This window comes from Colias croceus, chromosome 17 (assembly GCF_905220415.1).
Source record: "Colias croceus chromosome 17, ilColCroc2.1".
Lineage (NCBI taxonomy): Eukaryota > Metazoa > Arthropoda > Insecta > Lepidoptera > Pieridae > Colias > Colias croceus.
The window spans coordinates 8,858,765-8,884,229 of NC_059553.1; the positions used below are offsets into that span (position 1 = coordinate 8,858,765).

Genomic DNA, 25,465 nt, shown 5'->3' on the forward strand with positions numbered 1-25,465 from the left:
GTCCTATGTACCTATGCTTAAATCTTTAAAACTATGCAAAGAATTTTGAAGCGGTTTTTATAAATAGATAGAGTGATTCAAGAGGAAGGTTTTAGTATATAATTTATAACGTTTTAAACAAAGTGGGAAAAGCCGCGGACGGTAAGCTAGTTGCATATAAATGAGGTAATGCCTATTATTTTTAACATATTCATATTTAGAAAAAATAGTCCGATGTGTGTAATAAAATTAAAAACCTCATCACCATTAAATTGTTTACGATACAAAAACAAAAAACATAACTTGGCATATAAAATCACTCAAAAAAGACCTCGCAAAACGCAAACCCGTTCGAACTGTCGTATCTAGACGTTATAAGTTCCACGCCAGTTGCGCTCGCGCAGCCACGCATTATACATGTCAGTTACACTACATCATTACATGTAGAAACTCCAGTGTGAATTTATTTTTTATTTTTGATCTGTGCGTGTTTTTGAATCTGTGTGTGATGGGTGCGTTGGATTGTGTCAATAAAATATCTCCGAGGGACAGTGGAGTGTTTACAGTTAATATGAACTCGCAGACATCGCTGAATGTTAATGTATGTATTGTTTTTTGACTTAATTTGGTGTTGGTGTTGATGTATGCCAATAGTTTTTGCGGTTGCTAATTGTTGTTGTTTAAGCATTGGTATTAGTTGAATCTTAAAAATAATATAAGTAGCTTGACGTTTTAAAAACGTATTGATATAATATTTAATTAAATGACCAATTCATGAATTCCCACTGTTACTTGAAAAAATCGGCACATTTATAATATGAAATCAGAAAAACAACTCTACATCTTGAAACATCAACTATAAAAATGTAGAGTTATTTGAACCCAACGAAAAATAAAAAATAACACCTATACGTGCGTTCTACACACATTTTCCTATTTCGTAGCAGAGCTACCACACTATAATCGAACACGTAGTCTGTATGCATATAACATATGTTACATTTTGCAAAATTTGATATGTACCTATCTACAAGTAAATACGATTGATAAATTTATAAAGTAAATAAAATTTTCGATGGTTATCCTGAATACATTTCCTTACATATTCAAAGCCTTTCTAAAGAACCGAATCTCAGAAAACATTCCGGAAATACCTACAAACATGAACTCATAAATTGAAAGTTATAAAGGAAAGTCAAAGTTAAAGTTTAAGTCAAAGAAGTCACCTTTATAGTAAACATTTTTAAATACTTCGACCACTTATGTCCATTAACTTGAAACCAAGTCAACATCCACGTTCGACTGGTTCTGATAATGAACAACACTCTGTGTTTTTATTGTATTTATTAATTAATTAACAGCTATACAGACGCTTCAACAGAAACAAGTGCTATTTTTTTATGATTTTATTTTTTTTACATAGTCGTTAGTTTTGAGGAAAGGTCGTTCACTATTTTTTATGTCCCTATTAAGGGTGTCATAGCAGAACAACGTCGGTTCGAATAGTATTTGAATCATATACTAGCTGTCCCGGAAAATGTTGATCTGCCATACTAACAGAATTACATGAGAATCGGTCCAGCCGTTTCGGATGGAAAGGAGGGGGAGGTTTTTAAATATAGAGATATACTAAGCACTAAATTTACAAAGCATGCTCTACCAACTTTAGGTCATAGTATAATATATTTTATAAGATTTAACTTTACCAAAGAGGCTCTACCTTTGGTAAAAATGGTAAAAGGTCATCAAAGGTCAACAACCTCATGACCGTAATTGTGAAAGAGCTGTTAAAAATACCAAATTGCCGACACATTAAGGATGTGTGACTGAATTTCACTTTACCTTAAATTTGGCGTATTAGTTGTTTCGCTTAATATCTATCTAATAATTATAATATAATAGTGGAGTCTATATTATAATGGGGTTTTTTTTAAATATTCGTACAATCAATTTTTTTTGAGGAGATTTGGTATTGTTTTTTTTTATATTTTGACATTAATTAGAGGTACTCCTCGAGTGAGCTCTACTGAGCATAATATGTAAAAGTTTAAACATGATAATTTTCGATTGCTTTATAAATTGAAAATACCTATACTCATGGTATTTAACAATAGAACAATTCACATGAATACAAAATATATGTGAAGTGCTGTTTATCTAAATTATCACTTTGTCTCACAACAATCTATTATGTTCAAAGATAAAAGTAAGGATGTTTATTTTTAAATAAAAACACATCAAACAGAAACATTATTTTTATTATTGAACGTAAAGTTTATAAAGCAGAACCTTAAAGATTTTGCTTGCATTTATCTATACTATAATATTATAAAGCTGAAGAGTTTGTTTGTTTGAACGCCCTAATGTCAGGAACTACTGGTCCGATTACAAATATTCTTTCGGTGTTAGATAGGCCATTTATCGGGGAAGGCTAGAATATAAGGCTAATCATCACGCTTAGACCGACGGGAACGGAGCCACGCGGGTGAAACCGCGAGGAATAGCTAGTTTAGTATATTTTACCAAGGACCTAATCTTGATCATTTCTTACCACGTTTTTATTAGTCAACACAAGTTATTTACGTATTCATTAACATTCACCGAATCTTACCTCAAGCAAGACTAAAGCATTTATTATTCAAGGTTGATACTTCTTTTACCTTATTAGTGCAAAAATAGAAAAGTGCGATAGTTTTATTATTAGGTTTAACACGCGATTTTATGCACATTCTTAATCTATACTAATATTATAAAGCTGAAGAATTTGATTGTTTGAACGCGCTAAATATCAGGAACTATTGGTCCATACTCCATTATGAAAAATTGTCTCAGTATACCTGATAGCCCATTTATGGAGAGAGGTTATTCTGATAAACTTGGAAATTTAATTCCACTTAAGATCATTAGTATACCTGTAGATATTCAGGCAAAATATGCGTCATTCTTGAACTCCATTATACTAAATTGAGGCAAATCTTTAATTCCGATCCATTTCCTTGGAAGGAAAAAAAAACCGTCATGAATCACAACGATTTATTATTTAGGACTTTATAAAAATATTTGAAATGTAGGTATATAGCATACCTATATACTTAGTATTAAATTATTAGTTTTTCGTACATTCTTAATTAAATTTTAAGTTATTTTTTAAAGTAGATATTAAAAACTTATTAAAATTATCGAATTAAATATTACGGTGCACATACTTAAATATATGAATGGTTTGGTTATATACGTAATATCAATTTTTAACAATATCATACTTTATTTATCTATTTCTGTTTTTTTCAAAAGATTTTAGATATAAAAATTATAAATTATTAAAAAAAAAACACTGAAATCCGAGCGCTATACGCTATAAAAAAACGTAAAAAAACAGACCTGAGAAACATACCAAAATTACGCATATACTTTACGAACCATCTAATAAATAAGTATAAGAAATGGCCAATATATTACTTATTATAAATTATTATAAATAATAAATTACTTAAAGCGGATGAAGAGTTATTTACTGTTTAACACTAGTCGACAGATATGTCATATAAACTAGATATTTTCTTAAAATAGCACGCTCGTGTAACTGCGAATATAAATACCTATTTATATATATATTATATTGTATAGTTAATAAATTAGATAAATCAAAGAACGGCTCTTTGAAAGAGTGAAATATAGTATGGTTATGTAAAGTTCAATTTAGCTACCTAAATAACTTATAAGTAGGTAGTAGGTACCTACGTCGTTTAATTTTAGGAAGTGAAACTCAAGAAAAGGTCCCGTCATGGCAATACCGTCACATCATGGAGTATGGCAACGATTTTGGTATCTTTGAATCTTGTAAAAGAAGTTTCACTTCTGACACGTATGCTCGGCACACTCGCTCTTATTTTTATTTACTTAGGTATCTCAATTTGCATCAGAATAATATCTGTGATAATATATTACATTAACTTTTAACATTTTAAAATTCTTACAAGATAATTGGATAGCCAGATAGATAAGTGTAAAACCTTTCTCTTGAATCTCTCTATCTATTAAAAAAACTGCATCAAAATCCGTTGCGTAGTTTTAAAGATTTAACATACAAAGGGACATAGGGACAGAGAAAGTGACTTTGTTTTATACTATGTAGTGAAGTGAACTAATTAGCATTTAGAACTAATCATGTCATTTAAACGCAATCTGTTAACCTTTCTACTGTATGTACTTTATAATCATGGGTTATGATTTATTTGATAGTTAACACGAAAACTGTAGACACTGTTTATTGGTTATTTAAACATGCTCTTTAAACACGATAATTTCAGTTTGTCGAAAAATTTAAAGAAAATGTGTTTTATTATGTAGTTATAATAAAAGGTATATATACCTGAATCTAGATTTGTAGCGCGTTTAAGAAATGTATATAGATATTTTTTTTGTAAGTACCGGTTCTAGTATTTTTACTAAGAATATTATACCTACCTATTGAAAATTGTTATTATTGGTAGGTACTTACATATTTTTAACAATAATGGCATAAAAATCTACTTAAGTAACTATTTGTATTTTTTGCAAAATGTAATATGAGATCAAATACAACGGCATAAATCTTCAATCAACTCTTACTTTTAAATCAAAGTACAATCCTTTCAAACAACAGTTTCACATCCGTTATTACATGACGGTGACGCTCGGTGACGCATCGCGTCGCGTCACGAACCAGGCGCCGCGGTGTTGTGGAATCCCTCCTAGGTGCTGGGTGACGCATTTAAATACTAGCTGTTAGTTTGTAGGCTATATAAGTAAGTAAATAAATAAGAATAGTAAAAAAACATGCTCTATAAACTCATGAAATTATTGTACCATAATCGATAAGTACTTAAAAAGTAAACTTTGCACTTAACCTGTCAGTTTAGAGGTTAAATGGTTACATAGAAGGATAAAGGTTACATACTTAGAAACCGGTAAAGCTAAAGAACCTCCTTTTTTGAAGTCGGTTAATAAGAAGGGTGATGTTTCGTTGCTAAAGGTCGTAGGTAGCGTGTAATTATACATATATTATAGTATTCACTATAGTAGCTTATCACACACATTTGTGTAGTACGTAAGTACGCACTTAGATTTAAAAATGTTTTTCTTGCATGTTCGCAAATATTTTTTCTTACAGTTTAGACTACCTATAGCCTTCTTCGATAAACGGATGAAAAAATGTATGTACCTACAATAAATTACTATTTTTTTTTCATCTAACGAACTATTTTTCAAGGAATAGGCTATATTTTCTATAGTAATAGACACACGTTTGTAAAAGCGTATAAATTGATGTATTTGGAACAACATGAATTATGCAAACATACTTAATTTACGTTCAAGCTGTTTATTTAAAATTAATTGCAGATAATATTGACGGACAATGATAAACGATTTTATAATTAAATTCCTTTATCTTCAGAACTGGGGCGCTAGTACTGCTACTAGACGATAGATGGCGCCAATTTTTAACGGACTACCTACGGATTTTGTCTCAGTAATTTTTTTTTAATCATTATTTTAATAAGTACATGAGTAAAGAATGTTAATAATATCGTATTACTTAATAAAAAATAAGTATACCTTATATAATCGGATTATAATTAGGTAAAAATATGAAAAATTCGGTCAAAGGCAAGTCGGGCTTGAGGCACTGCCGGAACTCGGAACCCTAATAAACTAATAATTCCTTCTAAACAAAATAATATTTATAATATTATACTACTTTTTACAAATGTGTTCCTTCTGGTACAAATTACCATCTTTAATTACAGGATATAGATAATAAATACACTACAATATAAATGCTTCATTTTACTGATAACTAACTTCTCGTACCTCAAGTGAGATTATCCAATCTCTTTGAGTTACAGAGCGCGGAGTTTTATGGGATGGCATTATGCAATTACGTGGCTTAAAATGCACCTATTTAGTTTTAAACGATTTCTTCTTCTCTTTCTGTCTTTCTGTCTTTCTTTCAAATTCTTATAATTATTACAAACTATATAGATGACTCACTGAACTTCGTTTTTGGGATTCTTACCGTATAAACCTTCCCTGGACTACGACAAATATTTCAATACAGAAATCTGCTAAATCGGCCCAGTCAATTTTTTGTTAGTTTGTCCGTCCCTCATTTTACATCGACACACGTTATATTACATCACACTGCACTATTTAAAAAAAGAAAATGAATGATATTATACTATTTGGATAACGATAGAGAAGCAGATAAACGATGTAATAGAATATTATAATGATGCTCATTTCCTGTTGGATATTTAAAATGTATGTATAAAAAAATGTTGTGTGGTTTTTGGGTTTTATGAAACCACGGTACAAGTGAAACTTTTTTTCACACTATAGACATTTATAACTAAAAATTATCGTATTTGTACGATAATTATCGTACGTATCGGGCGTCACGCGACATGCGCTACACAGAGCAAAAAGTTTGAGACGATGTAATAAAAGTTTCACTTTAAAAGGTTGTATTTTGATGATGGTAATAATGCATAGACTGATCGTACTATCTCTGTATAGGTAATATTAAAATGACTTACACTATTGAATAGAGCCATCCATTTAAAGATTACAGATAATCTTAACGATGGTGGGCAACAGGACATAAATAATAACGTTCGTACGTTTAAATTTATAGTTGTTTCTAAGATATATGATGCCATTTGTCATAACGTATTGAGCAATTATTGCATTGAGTACCTGTACTTATTGCACTTGAAAATTATACTGTGGGGAGTAAATCAACCTGTCTGTATTAATAGTTAAGCTGTTGGCATCTTCGGAACTGCTAGATGCAGGACCGGAACGGCCTAGTTGGATATTATGTGCTTAAAATAAAGGTCTATATACATATACCTACGTCTAATGAATTTTTTTTTACCCCAAAGGGGAAATTTTTTACATCCATCATTATCATCATTATCATTTTTATTGTAGTGTCAGATTTTAACCCAAAATTCATTTCTATATAATCATAATTAAAATAAAAAGATGGGAGGAAAAAGCTGGGAAACATAGCTTCAGCACATTTATGGCAATCTAGAACATAATATTAACTGCATAATACCAGGATAATAATGTCTTAAACAGTCCAAAAATATCTATCTGTGATGAGGTTTGCAATTTTGTCTTACACAAATTTAATAAAATTATATAAGCAGAATCCGTCCTCACTGGGATCGGGAGTTGCCACTTGAAAGAAGAAGCAGAAATGTTAAGAATACATTATATAATATTCTATGCATCTGTGAGATCTTAATAGTAGCTTTTTGGGCTTCATAATTTTTCCTTTCATCTGTCTGTCTTCTCATTCGATAAACTATATAATATTGTGCACTTTTAATAAAATTCCGGTAATTTTTACGAGCTTGTTACATTATAATATTCCATATAGAGCATGAAATCCTTTATTGGTTAGCTTCGGTTTATCCTCACATTAGTCACGCCAAACAATTAACGTAATAAATCTGAAAACAGGACAAATGTACTTAGTTTCTTGCTTCAATCACGTAGCAATTGGTCGTATATATACCTAAATAATTTATACATAGTTTACTAAAAAACGTAAAAAGTGACAGTGTATTAAAACTAAGTGAAAATAACGTAATACGATGCAAACTTAAACTAAAATATAAAAAGTAATGGTTTTTAAATATAGCAATAATTTGTTAACATGGTGCATCAAAATACAGCGTTTAGAAACAGTTTGCAAAGTTTTAAAAGAATGGCGACCCTAAGGAATTCCCTTCGCGAGGTAAATATTATTTTGAATAGAATTGCAAAGTATGTACTATTATTTCACAGCAAAATTGTTATTTCATTCAAATAGATACGATTAGCGCATTCAAACAGACAAACTTTTCAGCTTTATGTTATCAGTATAGTGATTAATATAAAATGCGATATCATTCATATCAGAGTTTGAAAATGGCTAGAAACAGGATGGAAGGTATTGTTATGATAGATCTAAAATTGTGGTTTTCTCACTCTCAATTTATGAGAGCTAGAATGCTGAAAGAAATCTATTAAAGATAATTTTAATTATTAAGTGAAACTGATGATTAAATAAATTAATGTAACAACGTAAAAGCGTTAAATTGTTTAAAAATTACACAAGATATTACTTATATAGTTAGTAATTATAATAGTAATTATTGTAAACAGTATGCTTTGGTTACTAATTGTAGGATAAAGTTAATTCCTCAAAACGCATATCAGCTATAAGCGGTCACGTAAAGAATTTTGCAATCAGTCAAGTAGTTTCTGAGATTAGCACGTTCCAACAATCAAACAAACAATATTTTCATTTACATGTATAGATGTCAAAATTAAATAAAAAACTGCATTTTTTGTTCAAATTCAACTGTATATGAACGGATGATCTAATATTGTTTATTGATCTAATATGGAAGCATTCATATAGAAACATTCATTTATGTATTTCTATGTATTCACTAGTAGTAGTAGGTTATCTTGACTGTGTTCGGGTTTACTCTAAATCGTAACAAACAAACAAAATATCATATTCTACCTGTTCGTAATAAAAACGAACCCTACTTACTTTACTTATCATAAGTCAAGTTTAGACATTTCCTTACGCAAACGCACGTAAATATTGCTAAAATTGATAGCTCCAAGAATTGTGAGTAATATTTGATTTAAATTCTTGATAATATGATAACCGTTATCACGATACTTATTTATATGTAGGTATTATTAGTTATTACTATTTATTGTTATGTGTTTTAAGTGCAAGTAGTCGTGTTAGTGATGTTCTTTATTGCGATTGACTCATTAAAATGCACTTACCTACATATGGGAGTATTCCGGTATGTAAAGAAATAAATTATTTATTTTAACTAAATTCCCTTAAAAAAAATAGTAAATATTTAGTTAAGTAGGTAAGTACCTAAAACGTAAATGAAAAAAAGACCGAGGCATATCATTTAAAAAATCATTCATAATTAGTGATAAGTAGGTATGTATCATACTATTATTATGAAGCTATACCTAAAACCTAATGTTAGTTTGGTCAACTTCCGATGAAAATAATAAACTTTTTGTTGTTATCGTATATTTTATAAATGCAAAATGCAAATACATATGAAATCAATCCAATAAATCAGATTTATAACTTTGAAATGCTTTACAAATGAGATTTATTTGGCGGGATCCCACAATGTGGTCGTGTTTTATTGATTGAGTCAGTTAACAAAAATCTGGGTTACATACCACAGATTATCCTTTTATTTTTCTTCAATTGTTATAACTCATTAAAAACCCCGCAACAGTCATACCTGTCCACGTAACAATTTCACTGAAACACCTCGTGCCAAACCTCTCCGTGACCCAATTTAGGCGTTTGACGTAATACACGTATTGTTATTACTAATTTATAGTAATATTATTGGGAAAGGTAATTTACCAATGTGGTTATTATTTAAGAAAACATGGATTTCGTCATAAATTGTCTTACAATTGAATAAATTGTTGTGTAATCGTATTGCAATTGAGAGTGGTTTCCCTGGGTGATGTACTTGGACCATACTACTATCTACTCTACGGCATGAGAGATAACAATTTTAAGTTAACTATTATTTAATAGTATTCTTAAATCTCAATGTAATAATAAATTGTATACTCTTTTATTGATAATTAACTGTACAGCCTAAAAACTATTGTGTGCATTGGAATTGTAGAGATAAAACTCTCAATAATAACATTAACCAATAAAAAATGCAGTGATATATATTATTCATGCATAAATACAGTAAAACAAAAACAATCCCTAGCTAATAAATAAACAAAACATTTCTAATTCTCCAATCTGAAAACTACAAATATTACCCAAGTGTAGTTATATAAGGTTCGTCTGACGTAAATCAAATTCAAGTTCATGAAAATCGTTCAGCCCCAAGGTTCTCGACCTTGCAAGGACGCCCTGACCTTGTGGTCCAACCTTGAATACCCTTAAGTTTACTCCCAACGTCACAGAGACGGACTTTGTTACTTTAAACTGAATCTAGGATAAAGAACGTCTCTACTACCTTTGTTAATAGGTATTTGTTAGCAGACCCTTGTAAGATTAATGGTATAATTCACAACTTCTGAAAATGTTATGTTTGGCAAATCTGGAAAACTTGCTGAAAAGTTCGTCAAATATGCTCTCAATCTCTTCTTTTTTCGAACTGATTCTTCTTCTCTGTAACGAAATATGACTCAGGACACAAAACTCTCAATAAATAATAACCCCAAGAGCTATCAGCTAACCGCATCTTTTATAATAATTGATGCTATTTGTTCTAAAATCACTACTTTTACTAAAATTAAGTGATGCATATTGGCATAAAACATACGGGGAAAATTATTTTTCACATATTTTGCAACGACACTTATTTTTCGTATTAAAGTTTTACCTTAACTGTAAATATGGAAATTACTACAGCCGACAATATTCTATAGGTAACAGGTATATATCTTTCATTTAATTTAAAAAAGTTATTATTATTCATCCTTCTGTTTTTATGAAGACACAAATAATTACACAAATATTACGTTTGGCATAACTTACTTCGTCATAACGTTGTATTTATAGTTTGTGATAATAGATAACCCGAGCAAGTCTATCTGTGCCCAATCGGAGGTAAATACGGCTCTGTGCCGATCGATGACCTTTCATACAATAATCATTGTGCGCAGTCAGCTAATCTAGATGGCTATGTCCCGTCTGAATAGCTTTGATTTATTTTTGTTATAAATCTGTTGCTTAATCTGTTCTGTTTGTTTTGATTTTCGTTGCAGTTAGGTTATTAAATTATGGAATTAACTAATTAATGATATCTAATTGTTTATCCCAACAATTGTTGTACCTTTACTTACCTAATTACAAAATTAAAGGTTTAGAGACATTTATTTTCAAAGAATTATACTTGAACTGCAATTCAGAATCAAATTACATTGCTCTTTTATGATATAATAATATGTATACATAGACATATTTTGAAGTACCTAACTACTGATACTAAACCAGACAATTTAAGAAAAAGCACATTAATTATTATTATCAGATACCAGAATTCAACATTATAATATAATTATTTTAACTCATGGCCAAGAAAGTACCCTATCAGTAAATTATACACCTACTAAAAATACATCTACTGAAAGATTATACCCATTACTACACATATTAATTAACAATCCCTTTTCTTGTTACAGCAAAAGGACTTGGAGTCACAACTCATCAAGCCAACGCGCTGCGGCAGCGGCCACAGCATCTGGTGGACTCTAGCTATTGACATACCTTTATTATTATTAGGTAAGATATTATATTTTTAGAAAAAAAGCCGTTTGTCCCGACCCGGAAATAATGACACTCACAAATCATGAGGTTTTTATTGATATAGTAATTTTCAAAATCTGTTCAGTACAATCAGATTACCGCCTGCATCCTCTGTTAAACTTACGAACGCTGCCTCTTTGTTAAATCGGTCTGTCTCGTTAATAATTATAGATAATATTATCATCATTTGGAATGTATTTTAAACAAGATTTTCAATTGGTTTCTGGATACATTATGATTATTTTTTATTAAACACTTGACCGTAATTTGAAGCTTACTTATTGAGAAGGTACCTAGCTTTTTCCGCCTATTTTCCCTCTCTTTCTCGTTGTATATATGCTATCTCTCTCGCACACGGCACACCTCCCACCAGGTGGCGCGGCCGGCGCACGATAATGTGCAGGCGCTAGATCTTCTTCATTGGCGTCTAGCTTCCGCCGCGAGAAGGTTGTCTACAAGACTACAACCTTGGTGCTATTAAGTATTAAGTATTGCATATTGCAAGTATGAAAAAGTGTATCCCGTCGGATCGGTACAGTGAGTTATTTTTACATCTATTGTAATGACATTTTACTTAAAAATGAGCAAAAATCTTTTAAATCGACGGTATATCCGTTGGACTTTATTTAAAATGCTGAGGTCTTTTAGTGAATCCTTCAGCAATAGTTTATTTTTCAATATGCTTTAAATACTTAATAGCATGTTAGATATTTAAAATTAACGATACAACCGTTACATTTTACGTGAAATAGTAACTTTTCTTTTGAAATATTTTATAAGTAATGCAATATATACTAATGAATATTTGAATTTCTAATACTGTGAGTAAAGCAGATTTTAACGGATTTACCGTTCGGCTTTACTCGTATCGTTAATATTACTTTTGTGATTATTTGATATTGACTAAATATATCAAATACCCTCTCTTTTATATAGATATTTTTATTTTATTTCATTTTTAATGTGTTTTTATTACAAGGTTACAAGTGAATATTAATAGTATGTATGGATAAATCCAAGGCTAATCCTATGAGCAAACTCAAAGCTTAACAGGCATGCAATCCATTGCTACGACTTTATTACATTGTCGTTATCACTAGGAACGGTTCGGAGTATAGTTTATAACTAAAAATTATCGAACGAGATGAGTCAGCTCAAAGAACAAATTATATAGGTATTACCTATAACAGGAACAAATTGATGTTAGCGTAATTGCACGAATAACAACGTGTCCGAACATGTCGAGATATGTTATAAATCGTCCGGGAGTTAGCCGCTCATCTGAATAATGATGGAATACGCACAATGCACATGTTCAGTAGGTACCATGAACGTACCACACATTCAAAAGTATCCGTAGTCTATACGTGTCCTTTTATGAGTATTAATCTGATCCGTATATAAGCGAAAATAGACATAGGTATTACACACAGCAATTTTGGTTTGAAAATTACTTTTATTTATATTACGTTTCCTATGTTTCAAATGATGCAACTTTTTGGTTAAAACGAGTAAGTGCCAAAATTTTACATTTAAATTTTCTAGTTTGGAAAGAGACGTTATCGTATAGTTATCGAGATACCTTAATTAGAAATTAAATTTAGAGACATTTCAAAGGATTTACTATTCACATATTCTAACGTTTTAGAATAATATTATAAACTTGTACACCTTGACAAAAAGTAAAAAATTGCGGGTGAGCGGAGATTATTTTGTGCAATAAAACCGTCCTACGATGGTATGGCCACGTATGGCTGCGTTCGTAAGGAATGTTAACGGATATAAAGCAACTGAATGTGACATCGATTGTATGAACTAAATTAAATATGAATCGAAGTTCATTTTAAAATTTTGTGTAAATGATTTGAATTTTGACTTTATTAAATAGTTAAAGCCTTCTTTTTATATATACATAACAATTAATTACCATTGTCAAATCAATTCTTATTTCATCCTGGACAGCTGTTGCTAGCATTGGAAAATAAGTTAAAGTACCTTGTTACTATATTATTATTTTAAATGATTATTAACTTCTAATTTTATATTAGCACCTTAAATCTTGCTCGAAGCAGATTACATAAATGTGGCCGCTAGGTTTAACCGCTACTCCTCGCAGGTTAGGTTCGTTAGCCAGGTTAAACCCACCCTCGCAGGGTGACTATTAAGTATTTTTGGGAAGGCCCTACTTATTTCAAATTACAAACATCCCTCGCGCAGCTGTCGCTCGCAGGGAAATAGGTGCAAATATATCAGCCCTCGCGGGGCTTTGATTACAACCGCCCTCAAGGAGAAATGGTGGAAATATATATCAGCCCTCGCGGGGCTTTGATTACGACCGTCCCTCACGGGGAAATGGTGCAAATATATATCGGCCCTCGCGGGGCTTTGATTGCGGTTGGTGCAAATATACAAAGGATTGATCATTAAAATGATCATAGATATTTGCTTTCGTCAACGAGGACCCACGAAAATGTTAGAGATGACAGTAACGGATCTTCACTCTTCCAAGGTAGGTAGAAAAAGGTTTTGAAATCTAATTCACAGTGGGCCATCTATACAATATAAGTATAGTAATATAACCTAATAAATACAATAAAATAGGTAAGAGACGTTAAATAATGGACGCATGAAATGAATACTTTGTATCCTAAAAGGTTAGCTTACGCTTATTTAATCAGGAAACCACCATTGGTTTATCAATTATGGAAATTGCGACTTGAACAAATTGTATTTACCAATGCAGAGCCTCACAATGCAGAGAATCACAACAAAGGGAGGCGAGTCGGATCAAATATCATCTCGCAGATGATTTGTGGCGGTGGTTTCCAGGATTGTCACCAAGCCTTGTGTCAATGGTATATTTGTTATCGTAATTCCATGGCACTAGCCGACCAATTTTCACATAAAATCACCTGAAGAGATTTTTTAATCGCAAAGCGATTGAATGTAACAAATTACGATTGGTTATGTATAGTTGACCTCTCATAGGCCTACTTTAGTTGCCCGATCTTGTAGGCAATTTATTCGACTCGTTTATCAACCCGTTTGGCCTCATTATGGCACCCATGAGTTTTTCTTCAGGGCTCAAACAATAAATCGCTGAGGGATTAGGATAATCATTTGCTTAGACAAGTTTCTTGTCATCCCACCAGGATTATTATATTATATAATAAACTTATATGCAACTATTAACGTAAAACGTTTAAGGACTCAACGAGTACTGTGAATTCTGACTATTGAGTTACTTAGGATAGAGGATAATTAATAACGGAAGGTCAATCCTTCCAAACAAAAGCCTCGTATTATTAGATATTACTTGGAACCCCTACCCTTCACGAGAAAGCTCTGCCAGATGACTTCACATTTCTTTGATTTGAAGGGGGGGGGGGGGCAATAAATGCAATGCAATACAGACTATACCTACGGCTTTTGAAACATTATAAATATACCAGATAAGCGAACTAAACCTTTCTGGTTTAGTTCTTGCTATATCGATATCCGTGCCTGCTTCTCGTGGTTGCGGTTGAATTAAGTTTATCAATGGTCATAAATGCAATTCTATACAGATGATATACTGCATTTTAAACATGACAAAGTCTAGTAAGCCAACTAAACTTTGCTAGTTTAGTTCTTACTATATCACTGTCCGTGGCTGCCTCTCGTGGTGGTTACAGATGACTAAAGTAACGTCCTGTCTTCGCATCCACAACCAACTGTCCTTTCATAATCTTAAAACAGATTCATTCGACATAGATCCCCACGAGTTCAGTTCTTCATTTTTGCACTCGAAAAACTGTGGACAACCCACGAGCAGTGCCTCCATTGGTAGCAGTTACAATCAAGGGGTAACTAAGGTAAGCTAGCCATATTAGGGATGTTGGAACAACCGACCATATTCAGGGCAACTTTCTTTGTCCAGTTTAACGTTTAGGCAGTCGTAGCATTCCTACGGAACAAAAATGGGATCAGATCTGCACCCTTAATACAGTTAATCGAAAGGAGATACCTTCAAACGACGATAGTATTCAGAACGCACCATATTCCTGAACATAATAATGCATATTAATCTGTTGCCATTGTCCTGCAGCAGAATTCCTTAGCGATAATTTGTTCTCGTTAGAGCGAGCGAGGGTTGTAACGATAATATGAGAAATCCTAGTCAGTTCGAGGCCTGAACGACGTGTAAGAGTACTGCTATTTCAGTAGTAGTAGCACCGAGAAGGGCGAAGGTATTCTGGAAAGCAGAACTGAAGGCCCGGTCAGCAGCACCATTCACCTAATAGACAGTGTTTAGTGCTGCACCACTAGAATCTGACTCTGAAGGTATACAGAAATGTATACATTTTCCAAATATCAAATGTTATAGTCGGAAGAAAAATCCTATTTGCCTCCGTCTACTCAAAAAACATACGGAGTAGCTAGTAGAAGTTGGTTGAATTAGAATAAGTATAATTAAAAACCTTTGTTACTTACTGGATAAATTTGGCTCATTTCCTATCTGACGTTCATATAGCTGTTGATGGCCTAGATGTTATGCACAAACACTTTCATTATAAATAAGTCACGTTATGTAGTCCCGAGACTTTTGGTATATAAGTTCTGATGTAAACCATAACTATACCTTAAAATTAATTTGATTAAAACTTAACGTACTTAGCTGTAGTAATTGCAGGTTTGGGACACAGATAAGCTCTTATCATTTTAGTCTCTAACTTCTTGAGTTCATTATATGTTTCCAGTACAGAGTTTAAAACCTATCAGTTTTAAATAATTCATGCATTGCACTGAAAGTACCAGCCATGTTTATATTATGATCGGTGGCGTTGGCTCTAAACATTAATAGACACCGCACGCTTTGGTTGGATGTTACATATTATCTGTATTATAATTTAAACCGCTTACCTGGTTTATTTTATTACCTTATCCAAGGGATGACCTTTTAATTTATTTGACCCTAAAAGTAAAGACCAAGGTCTCTACTTGTCCGCTAGTAGCAGGTTGGGTTAGAACTGTGTGAGTTGAGACAGCTGGTAAATCTATGTTATGAGGATTCAATGGTGCTTCTACAGAAGTCTAATTGAATAAATAAAGGTTTGAGTTTGAGGTATTCTTGCCTCGTCGGTGATGAGCTGTTGCTTAATTTTGTAAGTAACATCTAAATGCGTAATTAAAAGTCGTTACTTGCTCTTTCGCAGATTTACGCTAAAGATAGTGGAAATTGTAGTAACTTTAACTTTTCAAGCCCAAAAGGTTAACTAAGGTACGCTTAAACCAATCTCATAAGTTCTAATACTTTTAATCATTATGATTTACTTTTTGGTTCTTATTTGATTAACTTTTTATTGTTAATATAAATAATATAAAAATTTAAAAATTTGTGTGATTTATTGGTATACTATCTGCACACCTTACTCTTTCAAATAAAGAAATAAGTAATTACTTATGTACCTATTCAAATTCACATTGGCGTCCATATATTGTACACCAGGTGGGTAACAAACAGGTCTCAATAAGTAAGCTTCAAATTACGGTCAAGTGTTTAATAGCTGTGTTTTACCTGAAATAAAACACATATTAAATACTTACCTATATTTGAAGCTTACACTTAACGTCCACCTGTTGAGTATTTCGACTCAATGAAGAAGATCTAGCGCCTGCACATTATCGTGCGCCGGCCGCGCCACCTGGTGGGAGGTGTGCCGTGTGCGAGAGAGATAGCATATATACAACGAGAAAGAGAGGGAAAATAGGCGGAAAAAGCTAGGTACCTTCTCAATAAGTAAGCTTCAAATATAGGTAAGTATTTAATATGTGTTTTATTTCAGGTAAAACACAGCTATTATTGAAAAGTGTTCTTTAATTGAAAATTGTTCAAAATATTATAAAATTCCAAAATACAACATCTTTTTTGTAATTGATTAGGTATTAAAAAAAATATGTTGTATTACTACGACCTATTTAATGTGTAGAGACTCCATAATTTGTCGTGTATTTTCACACAGATTTTCATACATTATTTGACAGATAATCTAAACTGGATAGGGTATCCAGAAGTTGTGAAAACAGCCGTTACATTTCAAAATTTATAATACACGTATAACACAGATAAAATAAGAAAACTCTTTTGTGCTATGTTTATGATTCCAAAAAGCCTTCTACCATAGATAAATTTAAAAGTTACAAAAAGGCACGTAAAACTCAGCTCAGCATTACCAAACTGAACACGGATACAGATTAAATAACACGAAAATACTATCCCTAACTAAAAATATTATGACATTTAAAAGTATACTCTGGCCTACATTGGACGGCATAATATAATGAAAACATCCCATGTTTTAAAAATAAAAAGGTGCTTTAACGGTTAAGTGAGCCGTATCATGATGCTATAATTATAAATCACGAGCATCCAAGAAATCGATTATCTGGTAACATTAAATTATTTTTAAACATGGAGATTAAATATTTACGTCGGTGTTTACGTAATAAAGAAACTATGTTGAATTTTTTCTTGACACTGGCAACTTAAGTAGATAATCTTACCATTTTTGAGCAAAAAAAAAAATGAATACGTCAAAAATTACAGCTATAAACATGAAGTCTAAAATATTGTCTAACCCTAATAATATTAACAAAAAAAACTATGCATCACACGTGTAGACCCCACCATGTGCATATGGCAGAATGCACGCAATCGCAGTCTCAAGAAAAAAAGTAAAAAAAAAAACAAACGCAGTGTCAATGCCTCATTTGTATCAATTAAAAATAGAACACACATGATGGTCATAGATAAAACTATAATAACAACATAATATTATGTTATGAAATTGATTTTTTAATTGAAACTTTCTCCTTATTATCATAAATATTGGAAGATTAAATTACTAGAGGTAAAGTGACGTAATTTTTACTTATTAATTAATTTGTTATTATGAATTTAAAATTGTTATCTATTTGTTAATTTTAGTCCTCAGTGAGCGATCGATAATATTTTCTGCTAATTATTTTAATTATGGTTATGTTGATATTAATTATCAAAATTATTCTAAATAGTTGTTGTTTATTAGCAAAACTAATTTAGTTTTTATATTCGTTAACTGTTTCATAGACCTACTATATGAAAACAACATCTTATTTATCAAGTGAATCTCTAAACCTATCAAGATAAAATAACATTATAATAATTACTATTATTTGAATAAAAACTTGTTAAAATTATACGAAGATTATGATAGTAGATATGCCTTTAATAACACCATTTACCCTAATTATTATTAAGTCACCTGTTACACAAGCTTCTACCTATATAATTATTAGAAGTAATAACGATGTTAATCGGGATACGATTCGATTTATCGACTGTTATTCGTGTAAATGCTATAAAATTATGGTCCTTATAGGTATTCTTAAATGATATGAATCTTCAAGGATTAAGGAATCTTTATTGATTTTATTTTCAAAATTAACTGTCAAATATTGATGTAAAATGAAAAAAAAATCTTACATAAATTGTTTATATTGTTTTAAATTTTTAATTAATAAGCTCAGTATCCCGAAGTTTTTATTAACAATCTTATAACAATTTAGAGAATTGTATGGCATGAAGTCAGTTAAGATTATTATCAAACATTAGTTTCACTTTTTGCGTATAGCGCCATCTAGCGTCGAGTAGCTGGTCACTGCTATGCAATAATATTGAACAATTTGTAATTTTACAATATTTTAAACACTTTTACTCAAATCACCATGATTTAATTTTATTGCCATACTATTATTTGAAATCGTTTTTAACAAAGTTTTGCTTTTCATTCAGTTTTCTAAAGGTTTATTAGGTACTCATTTAGAGATTTCATTTCATTTAATCAAACTTATTTAAGTCGTTCATTTTAAATATAAAATATTATATCATGTTATTATACATTTATTATTATTATTTATATAAATAAACATGACTAAATCGTTTGAAATGTCGAGAGAGGGTCCTATCATCCTATGTTATGTGCGCTCCGATCGGTAAAATGCATTATGCAATACCATATTAATAGATTTGTCAGGTGATCCCACTCGCAATATTTGTGGGATAAAATATTATAATATTTTAATACATAAAGTACTTAACCTCTTCGAAAAATAAATCTTCTCATCGTCGAGCGTCCATAGCATTAGTTTCATGACCGTTACCAAACTTTAAACCTAATTTTCTATTACCTACTATGACGTTTTTAAAAATCTCTTGTCCATATTTTATGGTGCAAGAATAAAACACAAATCTTTAAAAGAGGTGCGAAACGCGATCAATTTTATTTCTTCGTTACTCAATCCATGGCCATCTAGATAGGTACTAGAACATGAGTAATTCTAAAAAAAAAGTTTAATTCACCTATTTTCTGCTGTTAACCAAACTAGGTATAATAATTATACATTGCTGGCCGTTTTTGCTTCCAGAAAAAAAATCACAAATCTTACAAAAAGGCGCGAAACACATTCCAATTTTTTTTTCGTTCCTGAATATTGGTGATCCTACTTCATAGTTAGGGTTACTCGTGGTGTTCAACGTGATAGCATTACGTATAGTTACATCACAAATATCCTACCGGGTCACCGTCACAAGGCCAGGCATGTTTACATAGACCAGACATTAAAAGGGAACCTTCTAGATTAACTAATAATAGTTTTAGTACCTACTTATTATTAGTGAAAACTTTTTTACAAAATATACACGTACTACATGCGTACTACTATTGTAACTGACGATAAAGTGTATTTAATAGCAAATTTAATTGATTTATTACATGGACATTGAACATTCACTAATTTTTAGATGTTTATTTTAGTCTGTTCACTAGCGTGATATTATGCACTCATAGTTGCCTTAATTATTATTAAGAGCTAAACACTTAAAAATCGATTTCATAGAAATTTTCTTACTAGATTACCTGGAATATAAAATGTTAATATCAGGTAAAAATAAAGTCTTAACAGATACATATCACATTGGTAATAGGGAAAAAACAATATCATTTTCTACAGCTTTCTTAAAGAAAATAACTAAGGTGTTACTTAGAATCATGAATCATTTATGCAACTGGTTTTGTAGAGGAAAATAAAGATAAGTAACAATAAATACAGATTGATTTAGATAAATTTATTATAACCGCGTTTCTTTAAAACATAAAATCTATAAATATGATGTAACTCATGTAGGTGCAGTGTTTCGTAGTAAAATATCAAGGCGTGAGTTTGACAACTATTAAAGGATTATCAACAACTTACAAATATATATCTTCGTAGCAATTTCAGTCACATTAATTAGTCATGAGATTCTTTTACAGCGCAAATGTGAAGGAAGGACAATAAAAAAATAACAGTATTTAATACAGAAACGTAACTAAGTACGCGATATTGGTTGTTTACCTAATCGTCCTTTCTTACCAATGAATCAAGATTTAAACCCGTCAAAAATATGCGGAAGACGCGTAAGTCACCTTGCGAAACAGCCAGGAAAATTTTGACCCCCTCACACAATTGCGCAATTGCCAAATTATTATGACATTGACTTTGAACCCAAAACACCGGATGTAGGGGTCCAAATAAATTGGTTAACTGGTGCGAATGGCCACATCAATGTGATTATTACTTGAAGACATCTTTTGTTTGGTTAGGAACAACGTTAGGACCGTGGTACATTAGTATTAAGTGTTGGTAAATATAAAGTGCACTAATATCCGAACACAAACACACACACACTTGTCATAATAAATAACGAAAGATTTAAAAAAACACAGCGTAGACCTAACCTAACTTAAACGAAAAACAAAGCATGAAATAATAAACTATAGGAAGTTCATGAACTTCCTATAACTTAAACGAAAAACAAAGCATGAAATAATAAACTATAGGAAGTTCATGAACTTCCTATAGTTTAAAAACTCCACCCATTGAGCCCCGAGCGGCCCGATCGGACCACGGCACAACAGATTTTCTATTGTGTCTGTGATTCCGGGGGCTGAGTTATTAATAGCATTCGCCTATTTTATTCACAAAACGAATTTCATCATACTTATATTATCATCTATTATTTATTCACAGTACTCCTTCTCGTCGGTTTATTCGAGTTTGGCATAATACCACACCACAAGAACGGCTTCTACTGCAATGATCCAGCTTTATCACATAAGTTCACGGGAGATACGGTCAATTTTGAAGTCCTCATGTCTACGGCCATTTTGTGTCCTTTGGTGCTGGTAAGTGAGTTCTTCAATTGACAAATTAACTTTTTTTAATACTTTTTGAAATGAAACTTCTTTATCGGGGTTGGAAAAAGAATTAGTGTAACATTTTTTCGTTACGCGTGACATTTTTCCGTTACGCGCATGTTACGCGCCATCTTTTTCTTATCCCTACCACGCGTTATTCGATGTATTTCTGTAAAGTTGCATATAGTAAATTATTTTTTTGAAAAATAAGGTTATAAAGAAGTTTCACTTCTTACGTGTGTACACTAGTACACGCACACATTTTTTTTCCTAAGTAATCTGTCATAATAATTGAGTTAAAATTTTATACACCTGACAAATAATGGGTACAGATTTTGCTATTAGCTCAGCACTAACTTTTAAGTCATGATTAAAATGATGCATGTTCCTTAATTTTAAACAAAACATATTAACCTTTCAAGCCTTAAATATCAAGCAGAATGGGATCCTTCTGCATTTTCCTTGTACAAAGCTTTCAGTTGTCTCTACAGATTATTACGAATTATATGAAATAGAAACACATATCACGTTGACCATTCCAGCAACATCGCAACCAATCACAACTCACATCCAAACTTTATTTTCCAGGTGTTCATAACAGAGTACATCTTCCACACGTCAACGTACAGTTCTCAAACCAAGTTGCAACATGTGACAAGGAACACGCTCCTCATATACAGGAGCTATGCGTATGGCCTGTTCTTTAACTTGGGTGTGATTGAGGTCATGAAAGGGCTCATTGGGAACCCTAGACCGACCTTCTTTGATATATGTGAACCGGATGCTGCTAAAACTTGTAATGGGTAAGCCAATTTAACCTATTTAATAGGGACTAGGTTGGAGAAGTTTAATTAAGTAGCTATCTTCTACAGTTCTAAAGCGGATGACAAAACTAAACTGAATAAAATTTCAAGTTCAAGTCATGAAGCGTTCTAAACTTTAAATAAAAATCACATTCTAAATAAAAAATAGCAATCACAATTCCGATTACAGATTGGTTACACTTACAAATGAAGGCTCATACAATATCTATACTAATATTATAAAGCTGAAGAGTTTGTTTGTTTGTTTGTTTGTTTGAACGCGCTAATTTCAGAAACTACTGGTCCGATTTGAAAAATTCTTTCGGTGTTAGATAGCCCATTTATCGAGGAAGGTTATAAGCTATGTATCATCACGATAAAACCAACAGGAGCGGAGCAATGCGGGTGAAACCGCGGGGAACAGCTAGTTTTAAATAAACTTCGTTTAAATTAGAAATCTTGACGTACTATTTCGAAAGTAAATAATACAATAAAACATGGTACTTTTTATTAACTGTATACTAAAATTATTTCACTCTTCCCAGGTCAGAATATGTAACAACATACGAGTGCACCTCTACAAGATTCTCCAAATGGTATCAAAGCGACTCCTATCACAGTTTTCCTTCAGGCCACACTTCTCTATCCGTGTATTGTGGTCTGTTTATGGCGGTAAGTTTCTTTAAAAGTATATGTTAACAGCTAAATTATTAGAACAACAACAATTTATTTCTATTTATTAACTACTAGTTTTCCTTCCGCGGCTCCACCCACGTAGGTCAAGGGAAAACCCGCATAATGATATTATGTTTAAATATCATCCAAATTGGTTCAGTGGTTGTGTCATGAAGAAGAGACGGACAGACAGACATATAGAGTTACTTTCGTATTTATAATATTAGGGATAGTATATAATATTACATATGACATTTATATTATTAAATGTATTCTAAAAGTCACTTATCCATTCTTTAATATTATAAATACCAAAGTAACTCTGTCTGTCTGTCTGTTACTCAATCACGCCTAAACTACTGAACTTTCATGAAATTTGGTATGGAGATATTTTGATAACCGAGAAAGGACATAGGCTACTTTTAACCCGGGAAAATGACGCAATCCCGGATCCCACGGGAACGGGAACTATGCGGGTTTTTTTTTAATGCGCGGACGTCGGGCGAAGCCGTGGGCGGCAACCTAGTGTGTTTAATATAGCTGTCTTTTAAAATAAAATATTTTTATTTAAGCATAAATTTTCCCCCTAAAATAGTGGTACCTCCAAAAACGCGCGTTCGACTGGCAGCACCGCACAGTATTCCTCGTGCCCGTCATACAAATGACGTGTCTGACGTACGCCGCTGTGACGTCACTCACACGGATCACAGACCATAGACATCATTGGTGGGATGTGCTTACTGGCGCTGTGATTGGGGCTGCCAGTTTGGTGTATACGGTTAGTAAACTTTTTCTATTTTTAATTTATTGCATAGCTTTTATCTCAGACTTTGAGCACGGCGACCGAATGTAAAAATTCCATAACGAAAAAACCTAACACCCTCCACTCCAACCAGCACAGCCGTGAGATGCTATGCAATAGCTTTACCGCGGCAGTCCTCGTTTGCCACACGTATTTTATTTTTAAGCTATTGCATAGCTTCTATCGCGGGCCTTGAGCGCGGGGACCGAATCGAGAAATTCCGTAACGAAAAAACCTCACGCTCCCCACTCCGACGTGCGGAGGTGTGGCTTGAAGGCATAGCATGCAATAGCTTTACCGCGGCCGCGGCAGTCCCCGAGTGCCACACTTCGTTTTTTATTATTACAGTACATCACAATCTGTGGATCTATGAAAAACAGAGCTAAATAAACTTTTAATTGTTATTAAAGGGAACTAGAACGGAATTTCTTAAACTCTTCATAATTCTTCTCGTACAATAATTTTTCAAAAATCATCTCTTAATAATTATGTTACAAATTAGTTTTTTAACAGAAGATACCTACCTATGTGTTGTATTTGTGTTGTCTGTGTTATTACTATTAGTAACGGTAGTATTTGTCCGTATTGTATTTATTTATCCTGTAATAATTCGAGACACTCATCGTCTAGTTTCTCATACCTACTCAAATTCCTTTTTCTATTACAGGTATTAGTACTCTGCAACAATTTCAAAATAATGTCTAACTTGGAGAACAAAGTTATGACAGAAAGTCAGCACACAGTTCAAACGTTGGTCTTCGATGAGCGGCAAAGATCTTCTTTATAATAAGAAAACACAACTTGTAACAATTAAAAAAAATGATGTAAGCCCAAAATACGTACGTACGTCAATTTAACCACTGTGCAGAAATTGTTTTAGATTTCTGCGGTTTTAGGTATGGCAATTTAGACCAATAGCATTGCTACAAAATGACAGAAATAAACGCGGGAACGAATGGCGCTTTCGCATTGGCTCTAATTTTTTTTTTTGGTGACTTCACCCACTAGTTATTCATGAAAATAAGCGACTGAAGGACTTGTATCCATGGTTATGAATAAATTATTAAAAAAAAAAAATAAAAAAATCATGAAAATAATGATAAGTTATTTTTTTTATGTTGCCTGCAATTATAAAAATATTTTGAATGGATTAGAATAAAAATATTCTAGATATAAGTAATCTATTTTTAAGTATGTACATACAATTTAGGTCAGTATAACTGAATATTGAAACCGTAATTACGTAATTTTTATATTACCGATACCTAATTGTTAATAGATAGGGAGGCGAAGAGGGGAATTTTCTGTAATACTCGAGCGTGGCAGTTTAAGATATGAGAGATACCTTAGACCTAATAGAACAACCTTGTTAACTATTTAGCTCTATATGTAGTGACGCGCGCCTAGGATAGACGATCAGATTAGTAAAAAAAAAATCGATAGTCTGAAATACTCGAGCGCGTCAGATTAAGATATTGGGGGTTGATTTTAGTGTTTTAAGACTAAATTTAACTAATCTGACCATAAGTCCTTGACGCCGCCGAGTTATAGGGTCGCGAACTTGTAAAAA

General features: G+C 32.2%; 1 protein-coding gene across 3 annotated transcripts; it reads left to right on the forward strand.

The window, feature by feature from the left end:
• The first annotated feature begins 374 nt into the window (after positions 1–374).
• Positions 375–25,168, forward strand: LOC123698916 (phospholipid phosphatase 2-like). 3 transcript variants are annotated; one of them, XM_045645739.1, is made up of 7 exons: positions 375–580; positions 11,236–11,335; positions 21,449–21,603; positions 22,204–22,418; positions 22,964–23,090; positions 23,689–23,871; positions 24,563–25,168. In XM_045645739.1, the coding sequence occupies exons 1-7, from the start codon at positions 488–490 to the stop codon at positions 24,680–24,682; spliced, it is 993 nt and encodes a 330-aa protein (XP_045501695.1). In that variant the 5' UTR covers positions 375–487; the 3' UTR covers positions 24,683–25,168. The 3 variants fall into 3 exon arrangements, with proteins under 3 accessions (XP_045501695.1, XP_045501696.1, XP_045501697.1); XM_045645740.1 differs by lacking the exon at positions 375–580 and adding an exon at positions 7,676–7,771; XM_045645741.1 differs by lacking the exon at positions 375–580 and adding an exon at positions 8,768–8,846.
• Positions 25,169–25,465: the final 297 nt, after the last annotated feature.

Bases quoted from the DNA above. Each gene is read 5' to 3' on its own strand.
- LOC123698916 (XM_045645739.1), top strand. From the start codon at position 488: ATGGGTGCGTTGGATTGTGTCAATAAAATATCTCCGAGGGACAGTGGA. The intron at 22,419-22,963 runs GTAAGCCAATTT...CACTCTTCCCAG, and splicing joins GCTGCTAAAACTTGTAATGG to GTCAGAATATGTAACAACAT. The intron at 23,872-24,562 runs GTTAGTAAACTT...TTTCTATTACAG, and splicing joins CTGCCAGTTTGGTGTATACG to GTATTAGTACTCTGCAACAA.